The 18,409-nt window shown below is 47.8% G+C and overlaps 1 protein-coding gene across 1 annotated transcript; it reads right to left on the reverse strand.

Moving 5' to 3' along the window:
- Positions 1-413: 413 nt before the first annotated feature.
- TRIM35 (tripartite motif containing 35) lies at positions 414-17,115 on the reverse strand. The gene is made up of 7 exons (XM_028725257.2): positions 16,861-17,115; positions 14,977-15,430; positions 9,894-9,989; positions 7,843-8,073; positions 7,595-7,617; positions 5,749-5,870; positions 414-2,164 (listed from the first exon to the last, which is right to left on the reverse strand). The coding sequence occupies exons 1-7, from the start codon at positions 16,965-16,967 to the stop codon at positions 1,596-1,598; spliced, it is 1,602 nt and encodes a 533-aa protein (XP_028581090.2). The 5' UTR covers positions 16,968-17,115; the 3' UTR covers positions 414-1,595.
- Between the last annotated feature and the right edge of the window lie 1,294 nt (positions 17,116-18,409).

Genomic DNA, 18,409 nt, shown 5'->3' on the forward strand with positions numbered 1-18,409 from the left:
CCCTCGGCTCGTCGTTTGCCCGGCCGCCCGTGCGGGATCCCACCGGGGAGGCGGAGTGCTGAATGCCGTTACAGTTTTATTTTGGCCGCCTCCGGTCTCCTCCTCCTGCTTTTCCCCATAAATGGTGACGGAGGCGACAGAAGGTAGTGGCGCGCGTCACCTTCTATCCGAGGCACGTGGAAGCGGAATGAAGCGGCTGGCAGAGAATCGCCGGGGGGGCGTAATGAGGCCGAACTAATAATTTTCTTAAATTATTGGGGGGCAGAGCCCCCCCAAATGAATTTTTGAGGGGGCTCGGGCCCCCTCAGGCCCCATGGAGTCGGCGCCTATGCCACATGCGCAACATCCAGGATCAGATGTGGAGAGCTGGATTGAACTCCCTGGTCCATCAGCTGACAGATTAGAAACTCAATCCAGCTTGGTCACTATTTCCCTGCAGGCCAACTTTGACAGATGAGTAGCACCACCCACCTGCAGAGCAGGGGTGCGTGGGTGAGCCAAAAAGGCTCCCCATCAGTTATACAGCATCTTCCTCAAGCTCTGGTGCTGCAAACAAAGTGTCACAATTTGTTTTGCTTTTGGGAGGGGCTGCTTTTCCTACTCCAAACAAGCCATCACTCATATTGGGTTGGGTAGGAAACTTCATATGATGAAATACCTGCCTGCCATGCAGCTTTTTTTAAAAAAAGGTACAGCAATGCTTTGGGGATGGGGAGATAAGGGACAGTTACAGATTTACCCTCTCAACTATGCCAGGAAATAGGAAGTAACCAGAAATCTCCAAAGCTGAGAGCCATAAAAGGGTTAATTCCCCGGCTAGACTTCCAACACATGCTCAGTGGGGAGGTGGTATCTTCTGATTGGGTGATGGTGACATCATGCTGACAGATCAGAGCCAATCAGGGCCCGCCTTGTCTATTTCAAGCCCTTTCCCAAGCCCCTATAAATCTTTCGTGCAGAGTAGGAGATGGTTTGATGATGAGGGCTTAATTACAGCCGCCTCTGCTGCTCTAGAGAGGAGGAACAGGGATAGGCTTCTGCCAGATGGTTAGGCAGCAAGAAAGCCATTTTGCAGTATTCCTCCCTTCACCCCATTAAAATGACAGCCTGCCTGCCGCCTCCCTTCTCATAGCTACTACCTCAGAGCGCAGGCAGCAGCATGCTAGATTCATCTCATACATGTGCTGTCATGCTCAAGCCAAGTCCCTGCATTAATTTGTTGGGGCGTGGATTGCACTGTGAATAAAACACAGCCCCTTACACAAACACACATTTTAACTGGGCAGCTCAAGTAACCCTCCCTCCCCTATTTATCTGCACATAAAGGGATTTCTCCTTAGACAGCTGCTCTTGCGCCCTTTTCTGTTCACAAGGAGGATTGTGTAGAACTTCCGGAGTGGATTAAATCTGAATGGCAACCCCAAAACCGCAGCTTAAGACCGCCACTTCTCCTGGCCTTGCTGGGAATGTCTCCATATCATAAACATTGAAGAATAGTCTAAGTTCTCTTTACTGCCTCAGTGTTGGTTAGGTAGGATAGGCAAGCTTCTGGAAGGATGTGTGGGTGCGCAGGGAGGGATAAACCGAACACAAGCTCAGTTTGGATAGTCTTTCTTGATATGAATCTGAAGCGGGCAGATCTTGAATGGCTCAGGTGGTGACCCGGCATGTACGCTGCAGATGCAGAAGTACGGAAAGACTTCTCCAAACTTGTCATGGAACGTGTAGATGTGGCTCTTCTGCTCAGTGTCGTAGAAGGAGAGCTCCCCTTCGTCACAGTCCAGCTCCACTCGCACTCTCTTGAGGTTCTTCCTGCGCCCGGTCTCTGACAGGACGGCCTGGAAGGACTGGCTTTTCTTGCTCCTAGTACCCTGCATGCGGTACATGTAGCCAAGCCCCAATCGGGAATCACAGCCAAAGCTCCAGTAGTGGCCACAGGACTTACTGGCCACCCCGATGTACCAGTACTCAATGCTGCCAATATCGACCTCCCAAATGTGAGTCCCTTTGGAGTAGCTCTTGGAGCCCAGGACACAGGGCATGCCCATGGAGAAGCGTTCAGGGACTTCCACCACCAGCTTGTAGTTGCAGGTGTTAATGCTGGTGAGATCATCCGAAACTTCCAGCCAACTCTCAGCTGTATTGGGATCAAAGCTGAACGGGACTGCAAAAGGAGACAATCGTTAAGTATGAGGAATATGACAAGAGGGAATTTAAAAGACAAACCAAGTCAAGTCAAAAACAGACTTGCCTGCTGCAAAATAGCAAGGATGGAAGCCAGATTGGAACTTCCATTTACAAAGGCATAAAGTCAGATGCTGGAAACAAATGTACTTGAACGTGGCTATAGGCAGTGGGCTGGCAACTTGTTAGAAACCAAATTCTAGACAAGTTGAGCCGGGGCGGGTACTGATTAGGACTGAACTGAATCCACTCCCTTCATTTTCACTGTCTCATAAGACATGACCAGTTTAAATGGGGAGGGGCATGCAATGACAAACCTAGAAAGCATCTTAAAAAGCAGAGACATCACCTTGCCAACAAAGGTCCGTATAGTTAAAGCTCTGGTTTTCCCAGTAGTGATGTATGGAAGTGAAAGCTGGACCATAAAGAAGGCTGATCGCCGAAGAATTGATGCTTTTGAATTATGGTGCTGGAGGAGACTCTTGAGAGTCCCATGGACTGCAAGAAGATCAAACCTATCCATTCTTAAGGAAATCAGCCCTGAGTGCTCACTGGAAGGACAGATCGTGAAGCTGAGGCTCCAGTACTTTGGCCACCTCATGAGAAGAGAAGACTCCCTGGAAAAGACCCTGATGTTGGGAAAGATTGAGGGCACAAGAAGAAGGGGACGACAGAGGACAAGATGGTGGGACAGTGTTCTCGAAGCTACAAACATGAGTCTGACCAAACTGCAGGAGGCAGTGGAAGACAGGAGTGCCTGGCGTGCTCTGGTCCAGGGGGTCATGAAGAGTCAGACACGACTAAACAACTAAACAACAACAACAAATATTGGCATTTATTGCCTTGGAGGTATAGGGGCAAAACTTAATACAGGCGGGAAGAGGATTACTACCCCAAAAAGGGTGGCAGCAAAAATAAAATGCTGACCCCTGTATTGCTCTGTCTCTCCCACTCCAAATTTCAGCTAGGCATTCTCACTGGATAACTTTTTAATCTAGCAAAGCTATGGCTTGTACCCAAAGTAGTGCTAAGTAATGTGTCCCATCAGTGCAAGGATTTCTGCTTGTGCAATGGGACTTTCCCCCTTCTCCTCTCTCCCCTTCCCAATGTGTTCTACAGCTCCCCCAAAACTCCAGAACAGATTTTGGGCGAGCATGGAGCACATTACAATGGAAGGAGATTGGGGAAGTCCTGTTAAACAAATTGAAATTTTTGTGCCGATGGGATGTGTTCATTGGATACTGGCTCCAGCAGGAGTATCCTCTGGTTCATTGCTTCTCAATATGTGTTCTGGCTCTCTTAGGGAAAGATGTTCAGTCTCTATGCTCATAATTAATTATAGTGAATTAATAAATACACATTCACTCTCAGTAAGGTACCGTATTTTTCTGTGTATAAGACTAGGGGGTTTTAACCAAAAAATTAGGTTTAAAATTGGGGCTCGTCTTATACATGGGTAGTGCTGAGGGGTGTTTTCTTAATTTGGAGTCCCCAAAAATAGGGGGTGTCTTATACACGGAAAAATAAGGCATAATTTGTATGCCTTATTTCCAATTTACTAGGTTACATATTCATATTTATAACTGCCTTCCAGCAACTGTAAGTTTTTAGGTTGATAAGAGGTTAATAATTAATAGAATAAAATATTTGTAGAGTCCGAAGGGACTCCAAGGATCAGCCAGCCCAACCTCCTGCAATGCAGGAATAATTATATTGTTGTAACTCACCCAGGAATTTTAGGATGAAGGGTGGGTAAAAAATACCATTAAGTCAGCATCTACCTCACAACTGTACTATTCCAGTTTGTCCCCTCCTAGACACCTCCTAGCACACAAAAGCCAGGAGAGAATAAAACAAGGCAGCAGGCATAGTGTATGGATATTTCCTCACGAGTAAACTTGTTCTTGAGAAGCCATGTCAGCCTACTACATAGAACGGAGGCCTGGGACATGTATTGTTTTCAATTCACTTGCAAGCTTCTGCCCACATACTCTGAATAGTGTTGTGAAATGTCAGCACCCTTCTTCAAAATGAAAGAAAAAGACGAATACTGGATGTTTTGAACTCCCAACTTCCATTAGCATGGCTGTGCTGGCTGGAACTGATGGGGGTTATCCAAAACATCTGGAAGATACCAGGCTGCTGCAGGCTGATGTAGAATACCCATGCACTGCTGCCCTCTGATGGCTACAATAAGCTGCTGCTTACCAAACAATACTCAGCACTGTAGAGGAGATTTCGGAGTGGAAATGCAACTTTCCACTGCAGTTCACGCCTCTGTGGCTCTTAACATATGCATGTGCCCACATTCCTTGGCACCTCTGTTCTTGGCTCCACACACCCCAAAGCTGCTTTTAAAAAAAGACAAAACTCAAACATTGCTTAATTTGTGCCCAACCTGTCATTAATCTCTCCTCAGTGCTGCCCACTGTCTTCTTCTGGATAAAAGAGCAAGAAGTGAGACTATTCCCTAACTCTTATTAATCGCTGTTATCAGCGATTTCACCCATAACTATACACTGAAGGAACAGTGCCTTTTGCCACAATATGCTGGCTGGAATTTAACCACTTTCAATTTTAACCTGAGGATTATCATTTGTTCAGTTTTAATTTTAATTTATTTGAATTAATTTTGGGATGCATTTTAATCTATTGATTGCTTGTTTTTATGCATATTGTATTATTTATATGATGTTAGCTGTTCTGAGCCCAGCTCCGGCCAGGGAGGACGGGGTACAAATAAAAAAAATATTATTATTAAGTGTGACATAATAATTCATTCAGGTGTGAAAAATCTTCACCCACAAAAACAGGTGCAATTCAGGAGTACTTCTGTCACTTGTTATCCTAGGAACCAATTCAGGGGTAAAATATATATTACAGAGCACCACTAAAAAGTAACATACCCACATCCTGTCACAACATTCTGTGCCAGTAGTTGAGGATTTGCTTAGAATAAAGCATGCAAACTGAGCACCTATTAATACACGCCCAACCAGTTTTCATTGTACAGTGGTACCTCGGGTTAAGTACTTAATTCGTTCCAGAGGTCTGTTCTTAACCTGAAACTGTTCTTAACCTGAAGCACGACTTTAGCTAATGGGGCCTCCTGCTGCCGCCGTGCCGCCGGAGCCCGATTTCTGTTCTTATCCTGAAGCAAAGTTCTTAACCTGAAACACTATTCCTGGGTTAGCGGAGTCTGTAACCTGAAGCGTATGTAACCCGAGGTACCACTGTACCCAAATAAGGATGATTCTCCTCCATTTGGAGTTTATATTTCAGTACAGTCAGGACAAGCAGGGGTGGAATATTACAGGGGTTTTATTCCATGCATCCTTTCATTACGAGAGGAACTTGTTTTTTTTATAGGAAAGGGCATTATGGAATTATCACCACTACTGTACTTGCAATAAACCACCTCAATGTGTTCTACGGAAGGGATGAAGTGACATTTATTCATCTAGGTATTGCTGACCTACAGCTTCCATCAGCTGGGAGTTGGAGTCAAAAAACATTAGCTGAAGTGTCACAGATTCCTTTTCTCCTGGCATCTAAGAAACCTACCAACTTTGATGATATTCAGCATCTTCTTCCATACATTATACTGCAAAGAATCCAAATACTTGGTGACTTCTATCAGAGTCCCTGGTGGAATTGCTTCTGGCTGTTCTACTGTCCAGGCAATTCTAGGAAACACAATTCAGACACACAAAGAGGTGAGCAAGGGGGACCCAATTTTAGAAAAAACAAGCATCTTACAGACGGACCAATCCCAAGCCTTCTGAATGCAAATGTCTAGGATCACGCAAATGTTCAAAAGACTGCAAATCAACCATCTTCCTATCTCATACCTACACTCTCCCCCCCCCCCAGTTAGGATTTGTGGGAAGCTCAAATCAATTTTATAAAAAAAAGATTAGAGCCTTCTTTGTTGCATGTTTAAAAACATACGCTTATCACTTCTCCAGGGGTGCTTCAATGCTCAGAAATCTGAGATTTCTCTGGGGGCCTCTGCTATCTTGAGAAGCAGCAGGTGGTGACTGCAGAAAAAGCGTTTTCCGTGCTGACTCCTTACCTATGGGAACGTCCTTCCCAAGCTGGTTTCACTGGCACCCTCATTACTATCATTTATGCATTTCTTTCCCCAGGTTTTAAAGATCCCAGAATCTACAATCTTTGGGTTTTAAAAAACCTTTAACCATTCTTGGAGGGAGGGGATGTTCCTAAGTTTTTGCTATTTTAATTTGTGTATTGTTTTTATTACATTTCTGTTAGCTGCCCTTCAGCGGTTCTCAACCTGTGGGTCCCCAGATGTTGTTGGACTACAACTCCCATCATCCCTGAGCTCCGGCCTTGCTAGCTAGGGGTGATGGGAGTTGTAGTTCAACAACATCCGGGGACCCACCATGATTGTGCTGACGGTGCAGATTATAAAATAGTCCAAATAAACACACACACACACACTTTTCCATTGTGTGTGGTGTTCTGAGAATAACTTCTGCATTCAGTACAAAAGGAAGATGGAACCCATTCATGCAAACAAATGGGTTGTTTTAAAACAATGGAGTTATTGTTGTTGTTGTTGTTATGGGGGGGGGAGTTAAACATATGACTGATTACATGCATACAGAGCAATTACCCAAACTGAGCAACTACGTACAGTAGAACAAAACAGGCTAATTGCATCCTGCTTTCCCTCACACTGAGCTGTCCCTTCTATCTACATATGTTAGATTGGCTGGAAGACATAAGAAGTGCCAGCATGTGTGTTCCTTGTATTCTGAGACCCACCTTGATCTGAATGTCAATGCAAGTTGTGGGCTAATTAAAGCCTTGAAGTTACTTCCTGTTCTGCATTTTAATCCACAAACATCCAAACCTCCGTTAATTAATTTGTGACACCTTTCAATTTGTTTCTCCTGACAGGCAAAACTATGAGGGAACGTATTAATGCCATAATCCCCAAGTCAACCACATACAGGATTCTTAGTTTTAAAAACAGGCAATTTCCTTCAGGTGGCACTGCAGGTTAAACCACAGAGCCTAGGACTTGCCTATCAGAAGGTTGGCGGTTCGAATCCCCGCGACTGGGTGAGCTCCCGTTGCTCGGTCCCTGCTCCTGCCAACCTAGAAGTTCCAAAGCACGTCAAAGTGCAAGTAGATAAATAGGTACCGCTCCGGCGGGAAGGTAAACAGCGTTTCCATGTGCTGCTCTGGTTCGCCAGAAGCGGCTTAGTCATGCTGGCCACATGACCCGGAAGCTGTACGCCGGCTCCCTCGGCCAGTAAAGCGAGATGAGCGCCGCAACCCCAGAGTCGGTCACGACTGGACCTAATGGTCAGGGGTCCCTTTACCTTTACCTTTTTATTTCCTTCACAGTAGGTAAGAAATCTAATAAATGACAACAAACCTGCGTTTCCGGTTTTTGTGTTTCTGTAAGAAAAAGAAGGAAGGTGGAATCAGAGAAGAAACCATTACTGAGAAACTCTATTAAAAGTTTCAAGGGGGTTTGGGGAAGGGCTGTACACCATCCTACCAAGTCTTCAGAATCAGAGGCATCGTTCGGAGGACTAGGGGGTTTTTTTGGGGGGGGGGTACAGAAGGAAGAAATCTTCCCATTTCATTTGGGATATGGAGCCAGATGCCCACCAGCCTTACCTTGAGGAAGGAAACGTCATCCTCCTTCAGGTCAGCATGTAGCTGGCCAACTTCCTGCACCAAGACATTGCTTTCTTCCGATAGCTTCCTGATTTTGTCTTCAATCAGGTCTTGCTTCTTCTGGGCCTCCTCCCGCAACTCTTCCAGCATAGTCTTCTCCTCATCCTGCAGGAACTTGTGCAGTTGTTCAAACTGCTTTTTAATCTCCTTCTCCAATCTAGCAGTTTCTTCCTGAAGACAGGTAGCAGGGGAGAATAAGAAAGACAAAATAAAGCAAGGGTGTAGCTTCAAATGCAGGACAGTTCTGCAGAATAAGAGGCGCAAGCCATAACAGAGATCTTGTAAGTGGGAATCAGTAAGGTGCTTAGGACTCTTAGGACTATACCAGCTGCACTGGCTCCTGGTGCAGGACAGGATCAGGTTTAAGTTGCTGGTTTTAACCTTTAAAGCCCTATACTGCCTGGGACCCTCGTACCTACGGGACCGCCTCTCCTGGTATGTCCCATGGAGGACCTTACGGTCTTCAAATAAAAACATCTTTCAGATCCCGGGCCACAGGGAGGTTAGGCTGGCCCCAACCAGAGCCAGAGCCTTTTTGGCCATGGCCCCGATCTGGTGGAACGCTCTAACACAAGAGATTAGGGCCCTGCGGGACTTGATATCTTTCTGCAGGGCCTGCAAGACAGAGCTGTTCCACCAAGCCTTTGGCCGTGGCACAGTCTGACCCCCTCCTTTGGTAATCCTCACAGAACTCTAGCCCAATGGTTGCCATTAATTGGACTCTGAATTGATTTTAGAATGAATTGATTTTAGAATGCATTTCAATTAATTGATTGTGATTTTATGTAAACTGTGTTATTTTTACTGTTGTTAACTGCTCTGAGCCTGGCTTTGGCTGGGGAGGGTGGGATATAAATAAAATTTCATTATTATTATTATTATTATTATTATTATTATTATTATTATTATTAAATAGTTCTAAGAGTTTACACCACTGTAGCACAACACAACGCAATGTGCAAAAGAGACCTTTCACATCAGAGCTTCTCTTGAGCTACTGCGGCAGTGGCAGAAATAGCTTCAGCCAGAGTTGGGGAAGGCCATAGCTCAGTGGTAGAGCACAGGCTTGGTATGCAAAAAGTCCCAGGTTATATTCCAAGCAATTACAGGCAAGGTTGGGAATGCCCACTGCCTGAAACCCTGGGTAGCCACTTGTGGGAATGTTCGGGGATGCAGGAGAGGATATATTGTTTGATTATAGCCTTTCCAACTTTATAAACAAGTTCACAATTTAGCAGAGTGACATTCCCCTTTTTAAACTCACGGCAGATACATTTGCTCAGGCTCACTAAAGCCTCTATAATAACTGTTCTGGTAATTTCCCCTTATTCCCTCATAAAAGATAAGACATGACACAGTCTTCTATAAAAGTATAAAAAGAGCTCACTCACTCACATTCTGTTCACAATCGGACCAGAAGGCAGACTTAGCTTAGAAAAGTAACATACGCCTAGAAACTATCTCATAAGGAGACAGTCCCTTTGTCCTCTCTGAGCTGAAGGCCAAGAGAGCATCTTTGGCTAAGCTGATGTTGCTTCTTCAATGCATGTAATCAAAAAGAAGGCTGCCCTGCCCTGTGCTTTTGTCATTACCTGCACAGGTGAGGCCACGCCCACCTCTAGTCCCATGCAGAGGAAGTCTGTCCCAGCCCAGAAGGAAGGAAACAGGAAGTTTACCTGCTGGCTGGACAAACATTCCTCCCCCTGTGTAAACATGTTCTCTCTAGGAATGTTGTACTTGACTGCTCTTGTGTCTCACATCCCACACCACTGCCAGTCATCGATCACAGGGTGGTTCAGAACATAAAAATATAAAATATCTTCACAGTACAGAGCAGAGAAGGCCACTTGAACAGGTCACTTGTCCCTCCCAATCCATAGCCACACACAACCATCGTGGAAGGGAAGGTATCTCCTGGATAAATAAAGTGCTTGGAGGTGTGCCCTAGAACAGTGCGCTGCACAATTGGGAGCTCAGAGTCAGATGCTCACCTTGTTGTGGTTTGCAATGAGCCTGTAATCAGACTTTATTCTTCCAAATTCTTGCACCTTGTCCTGCAGGGAGCTTTCCATGTCTTTGCACTTAGCCTGGAATTAAGGCAGAGAAGAAAGAGCTTAACATCTTATATTGCATGTTTCCTATTTCTAGGAAAAGGGAAACTTCATTATTACAATACAGAATTAACTCTCCTGAAATGCAGTCCCTAGCAGTAGTTGGCTGCACTTCTGTCACAGAACACTCACAAATCTTCAAAAAACATACAACAACTACAGACAGCTCATCTTCACGCTCCCTCAGAAGTGGTAGACTCATCTTCCTTGGAGGTTTTTAAGCAGAGGTTGGATGGCCATCTGTCATGGATGCTTTAGCATTGCAGGGGGTTGGACTATGAGATGACATGAATGGATAGAGACAGAACAGGGACCCACAAGTGTGGCTTGCAATACAAACTCCCACCACTATGAGTGGTCAGGCATCATCACATTGGCCTTAAATAAAGGGACCCCTGACCATTAGGTCCAGTCGTGGCCAACTCTGGGGTTGTGGTGCACATCTCGCTTTACTGGCTGAGGGAGCTGGTGTACAGCTTCCGGGTCATGTGGCCAGCATGACTAAGCCGCTTCTGGCGAACCAGAGCAGCGCACGGAAACGCCGTTTAGGAGTGGTACCTATTTATCTACTTGCAATTTGACATGCTTTCAAACTGCTAGGTTGGCAGGAGCAGGGACCGAGCAAGTCCTAGGCTCTGTGGTTTAACCCACAGTGCCACCCGCGTCCCTTACAGGAAAGGTGTTGCTGTTTTGAGCACAAGGGGTCAGATGAAGCATGCACACCAAGCTTTCCACTACATGCAAAATCTCAAGAAACATGCAATATTTCTAGGACATGTGGAATCAAATTATTAATAGCTCAAGAACAACACTTATATTCTACATGAGTGAAACCTTGGATGAACCTTTCATTGTGCCTTAGAGGGCTTTCAGGGGACAGATAGAAGTGCTTTGGGGGCAAAACACATCACATGGCCCTGGTGATCTCTGGTTCACACTATTATCTTCAAAACATGGGGGGAGGTGCTCCCCAAAACACAAGCCCAATTTGTCATTCTTACACACTGAATTATATACCATGCAGTTCTCCCACCTAACCCATGGAGACTGGAATTAGACATGAGGCTGGGTGACTCACAGCAACTCATACTGTGTCAGAGACAGATGGAAACTTTGCCGGGAAAGTGTGACTCAAAATGCACACCGCTTCCTTTAGCCTCCAGCATCCCTTCCCACCACTTCAAAACCCAACTCAAGCTCACTATCCTTTCTTCCAAGCCACAACAGCCATCTTTCAATACAGCAACCCAATACAACCGCCTCACAGAGCCTCTCCCCATGGGACTCAAAATCCATTCAGTTCCAAAGCAAAGCTTGTCTGCATTACTATCTTGATATGCACCTCACAATCAGGGCAACCCACCACTGGTGGTTCTGAGGCTCATTTTCAGTAAAGTGCAAAACATTTTAGGCTACCCACATGGGAAATAGCCAGGAACCAACGAATTTTGCCAAACTGAAACAAGCAATATTGTTGGCATTTCACACAGCAACAGGAAACTTGGCACAAAATCTGGTTCGCCCCACCCATGGAGGTTTAGCAATTTTGGCACTTTACACTGGATTTCCATCTGGTTTGTAGAGATTTCGAATTTTTATTTTGCAAGTCAGCTTGCAAGCCCTACAACATCCACATGGAGTTTTTCAGAGATAAGTTCTGTGGGTCCACACAGTTGCTCTCGGGCTGGAGTACATCTCCCCATGACTGGGGCTTGGAGAGCCATAGGTTCTCTAGGGAAAAAGCTTTAAAATATGCAGTCGTCATCTGCTGAAGAGTCAGCACCCTGAATGGGGACTTCAGTGGATCTCCTGATGATTCAGTAGGGCTCTGATTCTGTAGTTAGAAACCCTCTCCCTCGGAAACTGCCTGGCCACTTCATTATCTCATTCCATCATCAAGTGGGCATTTTTATTTTGGGAACATTTCCCCAACTTTTGAATTGGAGGAAGTATTACAGATGGCGAGATACGTTAAGCTGGAAACAGTTGCAGGATCCAAGTTGCTACTGTTTTCAATCTAACCAAAGCTGTCTTTCTGCAACCACCCTGGAGAATGTTGTGGCGGAAAACGGGTTATAACATTAAAATAGAAACACTTCTGCAAGTTTTTTTTTTTAAAGCGCATGTCATTTTAGTGATTGTGGTCCTCGGCTTTCATAAGGGAGCATTTGTGAGTTTGTTTGGGTTTTTAATGCATGAATATATGCCTGTGTTGCAATAGTCAAGATGAGTTGTATTTTACTTCAACAGCAGGCAAAAGGATTAGGAAATGTTTTCTGGCACCTCAGCAGTCCCCAAATCCTTAAACTCCATCAGTCTGGTCCAGAGAAGAACTTTACTTCAGCTGCAGAACAACTGCTTTATATACAGAAGGTCCCCAGCATCTCTCATTTCCAGGCAGGACTGTTAATCTAGCCCAGCCTTGTCTGCACTGACTGGCAAAGGCTCTCCGACAAAGGTCTTCCTTCCCTAGCCTTAACTAGAGATGCTTAACTGTTTATCAGCTCCATCCGGTACGTAGGCTGAGACCCTCCCTGCCTGCAAACTGTCTCACCAGAGTGATGCATGCTCTGGTTATCTCTTGCTTGGACTACTGCAATGTGCTCTACATGGAGCTACCTTTGAAGGTGACCCAGAAATACAACTAATCCAGAATGCGGCAGCCAGACTGGTGACTGGGAGTGGCCGTCAGGACCACATAACACCGGTCTTGAAAGACCTACATTGGCTCCCCATACGTTTCCGAGCACAATTCAAAGTGTTGGTGCTGACCTTTAAAGCCCTGAACGGCCTCTGTCCTGTATACCTGAAGGAGGGTCTCCACCTCCATCGTTCTGCCCGGACACTGAGGTCCAGGGCCGAGGGCCTTCTGGCGGTTCTCTCGCTGTGAGAAGCCAAGTTACAGGGAACCAGGCAGAGGGCCTTCTTGGTGGTGGCACCCGCCCTGTTGAACGCCCTCCCACCAGATGTCAAAGAGAAGAACAACTAGCAGACTTTTAGAAGACATCTGGAGGCAGCCCTGTTTAGGGAAGCTTTTAATGTTTAATAGGTTATTGTATTTTAGTGCTTTGTTGGAAGCCGCCCAGAGTGGCTGGGGAAACCCAGCCAGATGGGTGGGGTATAAATAATAAATTTATTATTATTATTATTATTATTAACTGGTATCAAATCACCGAACATGTGACTTTCTGCATGAAAAGCAGTTGCTCTGTCACTGGGCTACAGCCCTCCCCATCTCATTTGCTATGGGATATCAGAGTTGGGACCCCAAGGGTCATCTAGTCCAACCCCCTGCAATGCAGGAATTTCAACTAGATAATACATGGCAGATGGCCATCCAGCCTCTCCTTAAAAACCTCCAAGGAAGGACAGTCCACAACCTCCCGGGGGAGGAACAAACATCACTCATGTCACACGAAGCAGAGTCCTCATGCAACAAATTCCTACACCCCCAATCATTGGCAAGGAGAAGGCTTTGATGTGGGGCAGCCCCAATTTATGCAGCTAGTGGTGTTTGAGAATATTATGGTGGCTGGGAGAGGAACTTGCCAGTGGGTGCCCATCACCACCATGGCAAACGCAATAATAATAATAATACTTTATTATTTATACCCCGCCCATCTGGCTGGGTTTCCCCAGCCACTCTGGGCAGCTTCCAACAGATTAAAAAAATACAATAACCTGTTAAACATTAAAAGCTTCCCTAAACAGGGCTGCCTTCAGACGCAACATGCTGTCTGGCCTAAAAGATGGGCAAGTGGGGGTACAGAGGCTGGCATTGCTAAACATCCATCAGAAGGAGGTTCCAGAGATATAAAGCAGCCTTTGTGTGCAGCCAAGGTAGAACATGATATGCTCCTGGTCCATCTATCTTTGGGCCTCCAAGCGTTACTGAACTACAGCTCCCACCAACTTCAGCTAGCACAGCCAAGGATATTGGGAATTGTAGCAGGCCAAAAGTTCTCCACATCCAGTCTGGGCTGATCTCAAATCACACACAGCTCCTCCCTCTGACAGTGTCCAGGAATTGTAGAGTCGGAAGGGACCCCAAACGTTATCTAGTCCAGCCCCCTGCAATCACAACTAAAAAAAACCCTGATAGGTGGCCATTCAAAGGTCTGCTTAAAGTTAAAGGTAAAGGGACCCCTGACCATTAGGTCCAGTCGTGGCCGACTCTGGGGTTGCGGCGCGCATCTCGGTTTACTGGCCGAGGGAGCCGGCATACAGCTTCCGGGTCATGTGGCCAGCAATGACTAAGCTGCTTCTGGCGAACCAGAGCAGCACACGGAAACGCCGTTTACCTTCCCGCCGGAGTGGTACCTATTTATCTACTTGCACTTTGATGTGCTTTCGAACTGCTAGGTTGGCAGGAGCAGGGACAGAGCAACGGGAGCTCACCTCATCGCGGGGATTCGAACCACCGACCTTCTGATCGGCAAGTCCTAGGCTCTGTGGTTTAACTCACAGTGCCACCCACAACGCCACCCACATCCATTTTAGGTGCATTTTAGGTGCATTTTGAAGGTAAAGGGACCCCCTGACCATTAGGTCCAGTCGCAGACGACTCTGGGGTTGCAGCGCTCATCTCGCTTTACTGGCCGAGGAAGCCGGTGTACAGCTTCCGGGTCATGTGGCCAGCATGGCTAAGCCGCTTCTGGTGAACCAGAGCAGCGCACGGAAACACCGTTTACCTTCCTGCCAGAGCGGTACCTATTTATCTACTTGCACTTTGATGTGCTTTCGAGCTGCTAGGTTGGCAGGAGCTGGGACCGAGCAACGGGAGCTCACCCCGTCGTGGGGATTCGAACTGCCGACCTTCTAATCGGCAGGCCCTAGGCTCTGGGGTTTAGACCACAGCGTCACCCGCGTCCCTTTAAAGTCTGCTTAGAAACCTCCAATGAAGGAGAGCCCACCAACTTTTAGAGGACCTTCTCGCACCATCCAGACCCCCAGGGGAGCTTACCCTGTAGTTCTTGGCCATCTCTGCCACGGGCTTCATCCTGTGGTCCACATGCTGCTTGGAGCTTTGGCACACAAAGCAGACCAGCTCCTTGTCCTCCAGGCAGAAGAGCTTGGCTTCTTCTCCGTGCACAGGACAGCGGGCAGAGGACTCCCCAGCCTCACCCTGCTGCTGCTGCTGTTTCTTCTCCTGCAAGAGGAACATCTCCACGATGTTGGCCAGGGTGTGGTTGGTGCGGAGCTCCTCTGGGGAGCAGGCTGCCTTGCACACCGGGCAGACATGGTGGGCCTGGTCCTCCCAGGACCGGCTGACGCAGCCTTTGCAAAAGTTGTGCCCGCAGCGGAGGGTGACGGCGTCTTTGAAGGGCTCGTAGCAGATGGGGCACAGCAGCTCCTCCTTGATGGTAGTTGCAGGGGGCAAGGACGGGGCAAAAGAGGCTTGCTTGGCCATGGGTTTGCTGTAAGAGACAAAAGGAACAACTCAGTTGCAAAGATCCAAGAGACAACCAGCTGTTGCTGCTCCCCCAGCTTATGACTCACAGCTGCAGGCTGCTAATAAACTTTCCAAGCCCCACCCTAGTTTATTCTGTCATTTGAATACGGAAACTGATTCTGACTGACAGCGCACGGGGCCAGTGGGAGAAAGGAGCGGTTGCCGCCCACCCAGGGCATCTTTCCAAGTCTCTGGAGCTGGAAATGGGTTTCCTCTTGAGCAGGAATTGACGCAGCGAATAGGAAAGCCCCGGAGGCGGAGAAGTGGATTTTGCGCGCTCCCTTCTGCACCGCCTTGACTCAGGAACAGGCCCTGCTGTTGCAAGCGGCTGAGCAGCAACCCCAGGAGAGCGTTTACTCGGGAGTAACCTCCCCCTGTTTCCTAGGGTCTCTTCAAAGCCCCCCCACCCCTGAATGCTGAGCGCTCTGGCAAAACTGGACTTCGCAGGGAGCGGCTTTGGGTTTACGGCGAACCCCATCCCAAACACGCTTCCGCGGAAGGAGGAGTTTGCGCCCGCGTGTCTAGACACACTCGCTCCGGAGCAAATCTCTTCGAACGTTCCGGATGGTCAAAATTCGATTCAAGGGCGTTTCGATTTGAGAAACTTAACAGGGGCTACAGTTTTGCAAACATGGAATCTGTTTGGGGACTAGGAACTGGGAGATACCGGGGTTCAAATTCCACCCCACACCCGGCCATGAAGCTTACTGGGTGACCTTTGGCCAGTCACCCTGTAGACAGGGATGCGAGGATAAAATGTCCTATGTACATGGACCACTTTGAGCTCCAGGGAAGGGAGGTGGAGTATAACGCAACAAATAATTTTGGAACAAATATTGTTGGGCTGCACGCGATTTGCTTCGGAGTAAAACGCTAACTTGGGCTGAGGCTGCATGTTCTCCGCGCGACAGAAGCGAGCTTTTATTCTAATTTTTAAAACGCAACAACCCGGGAATAAAAGGAGCGCGGGGGGGGGGGGGAGGAAACCAGATGTTTCCCAACTAGAAAACAGAAGTGAGCTGTTCTTTTTGAAAACAGGGAATAAAAACTAGAGAGCTGAAGGGACCATATTACTTAAAATGGGAATAGAAGAGCAGGGAACTCAACCAGCCGCGGCTTTGCTTTCCAATCCGAGAGGCGCTGGGAAGGGACGAAGGAAAACGCGCGCGCGCGCGCTACTCGTGTAAACCGGCCGTTATTGGCAGGCGATCAGGAGCGACTCCGGAGCCAAGTTTGCTAGGCGCAGAGGACCGAATGGTGAAGCCACCGCTCCGGCCTCGGCGGCAACCAGGTCGGGGCACGTGGGCTGCTGGTCCAGGTGGCTCGCGAGCATCTTTGCAGCATCCTCGGGGCAGGGGATACCTCTCCCACCCCGAATATCCTCCCGTCCCTTACCTTGGCTCGTTGCTGGGCAAAGCAGGCAGGCACCTCTGGCAGCAGGTCCTGGTGCTTCTTCGGCGGCGGGGGCTGCGGGCCAGCTCGCCCGCGAACAAGGAAGCCATGGCCACTGCTTGCAGATGACTCCCTCTTTTTTTTTGCAAAAGTAGCTGGCAACCCCCCGTTGCAGAGCAAAAGAGGTCGCGAGCCTCCGTCTTTCCTTTTATGTCCCGGAGGCGAGTCGGACGGGGCTGCAGGCTCCGCCCAGCTCAAGCTGGGGGAAGGCAGCTGCTCCGAGCCGGTTGAGCGAGCCAGATCTCATACCTGTGCCAAGGAGGCTTCCAAGTTGGCAGAGAAATTAGGTCAAGGTGTTTGGGGCAAAGAGCCAGACACCAGGGAGGCGGGCGAAACGTCTCCCCACCCCGACCGCGAGCGAGGAAGCGTGGTTGGCAGGCAGAGGGTGCAAAAGGGGCAAGAACTGCAACCACTCCAGGGAGCACGATGCAAAACTGTCTTTGATGCCTCTTGAACGAGAAAATCTAGTATTAGGGGAAGACACTCTGTCTGGCTTGGCCAAAGGCGGGTCCTGCCTCGTCAGGCATCAGAACTGCAAACTGCTTTGATGTTGCTTTGACATTGTGAGTTTTATTGTATGCATTAAAATTTGGCCTTTGTTTTTGCTGTTAGTGGCCCTGAGAACTTGATTCTGTTGCTGTTGTTTAGTCGTGTCTGACTCTTCGTGACCCCATGGACCAGAGCACGCCAGGCACTCCTGTCTTCCACTGCCTCCCGCAGTTTGGTCAGACTCATGCTGGTAGCTTCAAGAACACTGTCCCACCATCTCGTCCTCTGTCGTCCCCTTCTCCTTGTGCCCTCCATCTTTCCCAACATCAGGGTCTTTTCCAGGGAGTCTTCTCTTCTCATGAGGTGGCCAAAGTATTGGAGCCTCAGCTTCAGGATCTGTCCTTCCAGTGAGCACTCAGGGCTGATTTCCTTCAGAATGGATAGGTTTGATCTTCTTGCAGTCCATGGGACTCTCAAGAGTCTCCTCCAGCACCATAATTCAAAAGCATCCATTCTTCGGCGATCAGCCTTCTTTATGGTCCAGCTCTCACTTCCATACATCACTACTGGGAAAACCAGAGCTTTAACTATACGGGCCTTGATTCTAGAGAGGCTTTTAATTATTATTATTTTATTATTTGTATCCCACCCATCTGACTTGGCCCCAGCCACTCTAGGCGGCTTCCAGCATATATAAAAACATGCTAAAACATTAAAAGCTTCCCTTTACACGGCTGCTTTCAGATGTCATCTAAAGGTTGTATTGTTAACTTATCTCCTTGACATCTGATGGGAGGGCATTCCTCAGGGTGGGCGCCACTACGGAGAAGGTCTTCTGCCTGGTTCCCTGTAACCTCACTTCTTTCAGGGAGGGAACCGCCAGAAGGCCCTTGGGGCTGGATGGTGCCTTGTACACCTCCTTTCTGCGACTTTTGCCGCCAAACTGGTGCCAAACATGTTGCTCTGCTTTCCTTTGAACCGCATCTGTGAGGTCGGTGATGTG

The sequence above is a fragment of the Podarcis muralis genome, chromosome 3, assembly GCF_964188315.1.
Source record: "Podarcis muralis chromosome 3, rPodMur119.hap1.1, whole genome shotgun sequence".
Lineage (NCBI taxonomy): Eukaryota > Metazoa > Chordata > Lepidosauria > Squamata > Lacertidae > Podarcis > Podarcis muralis.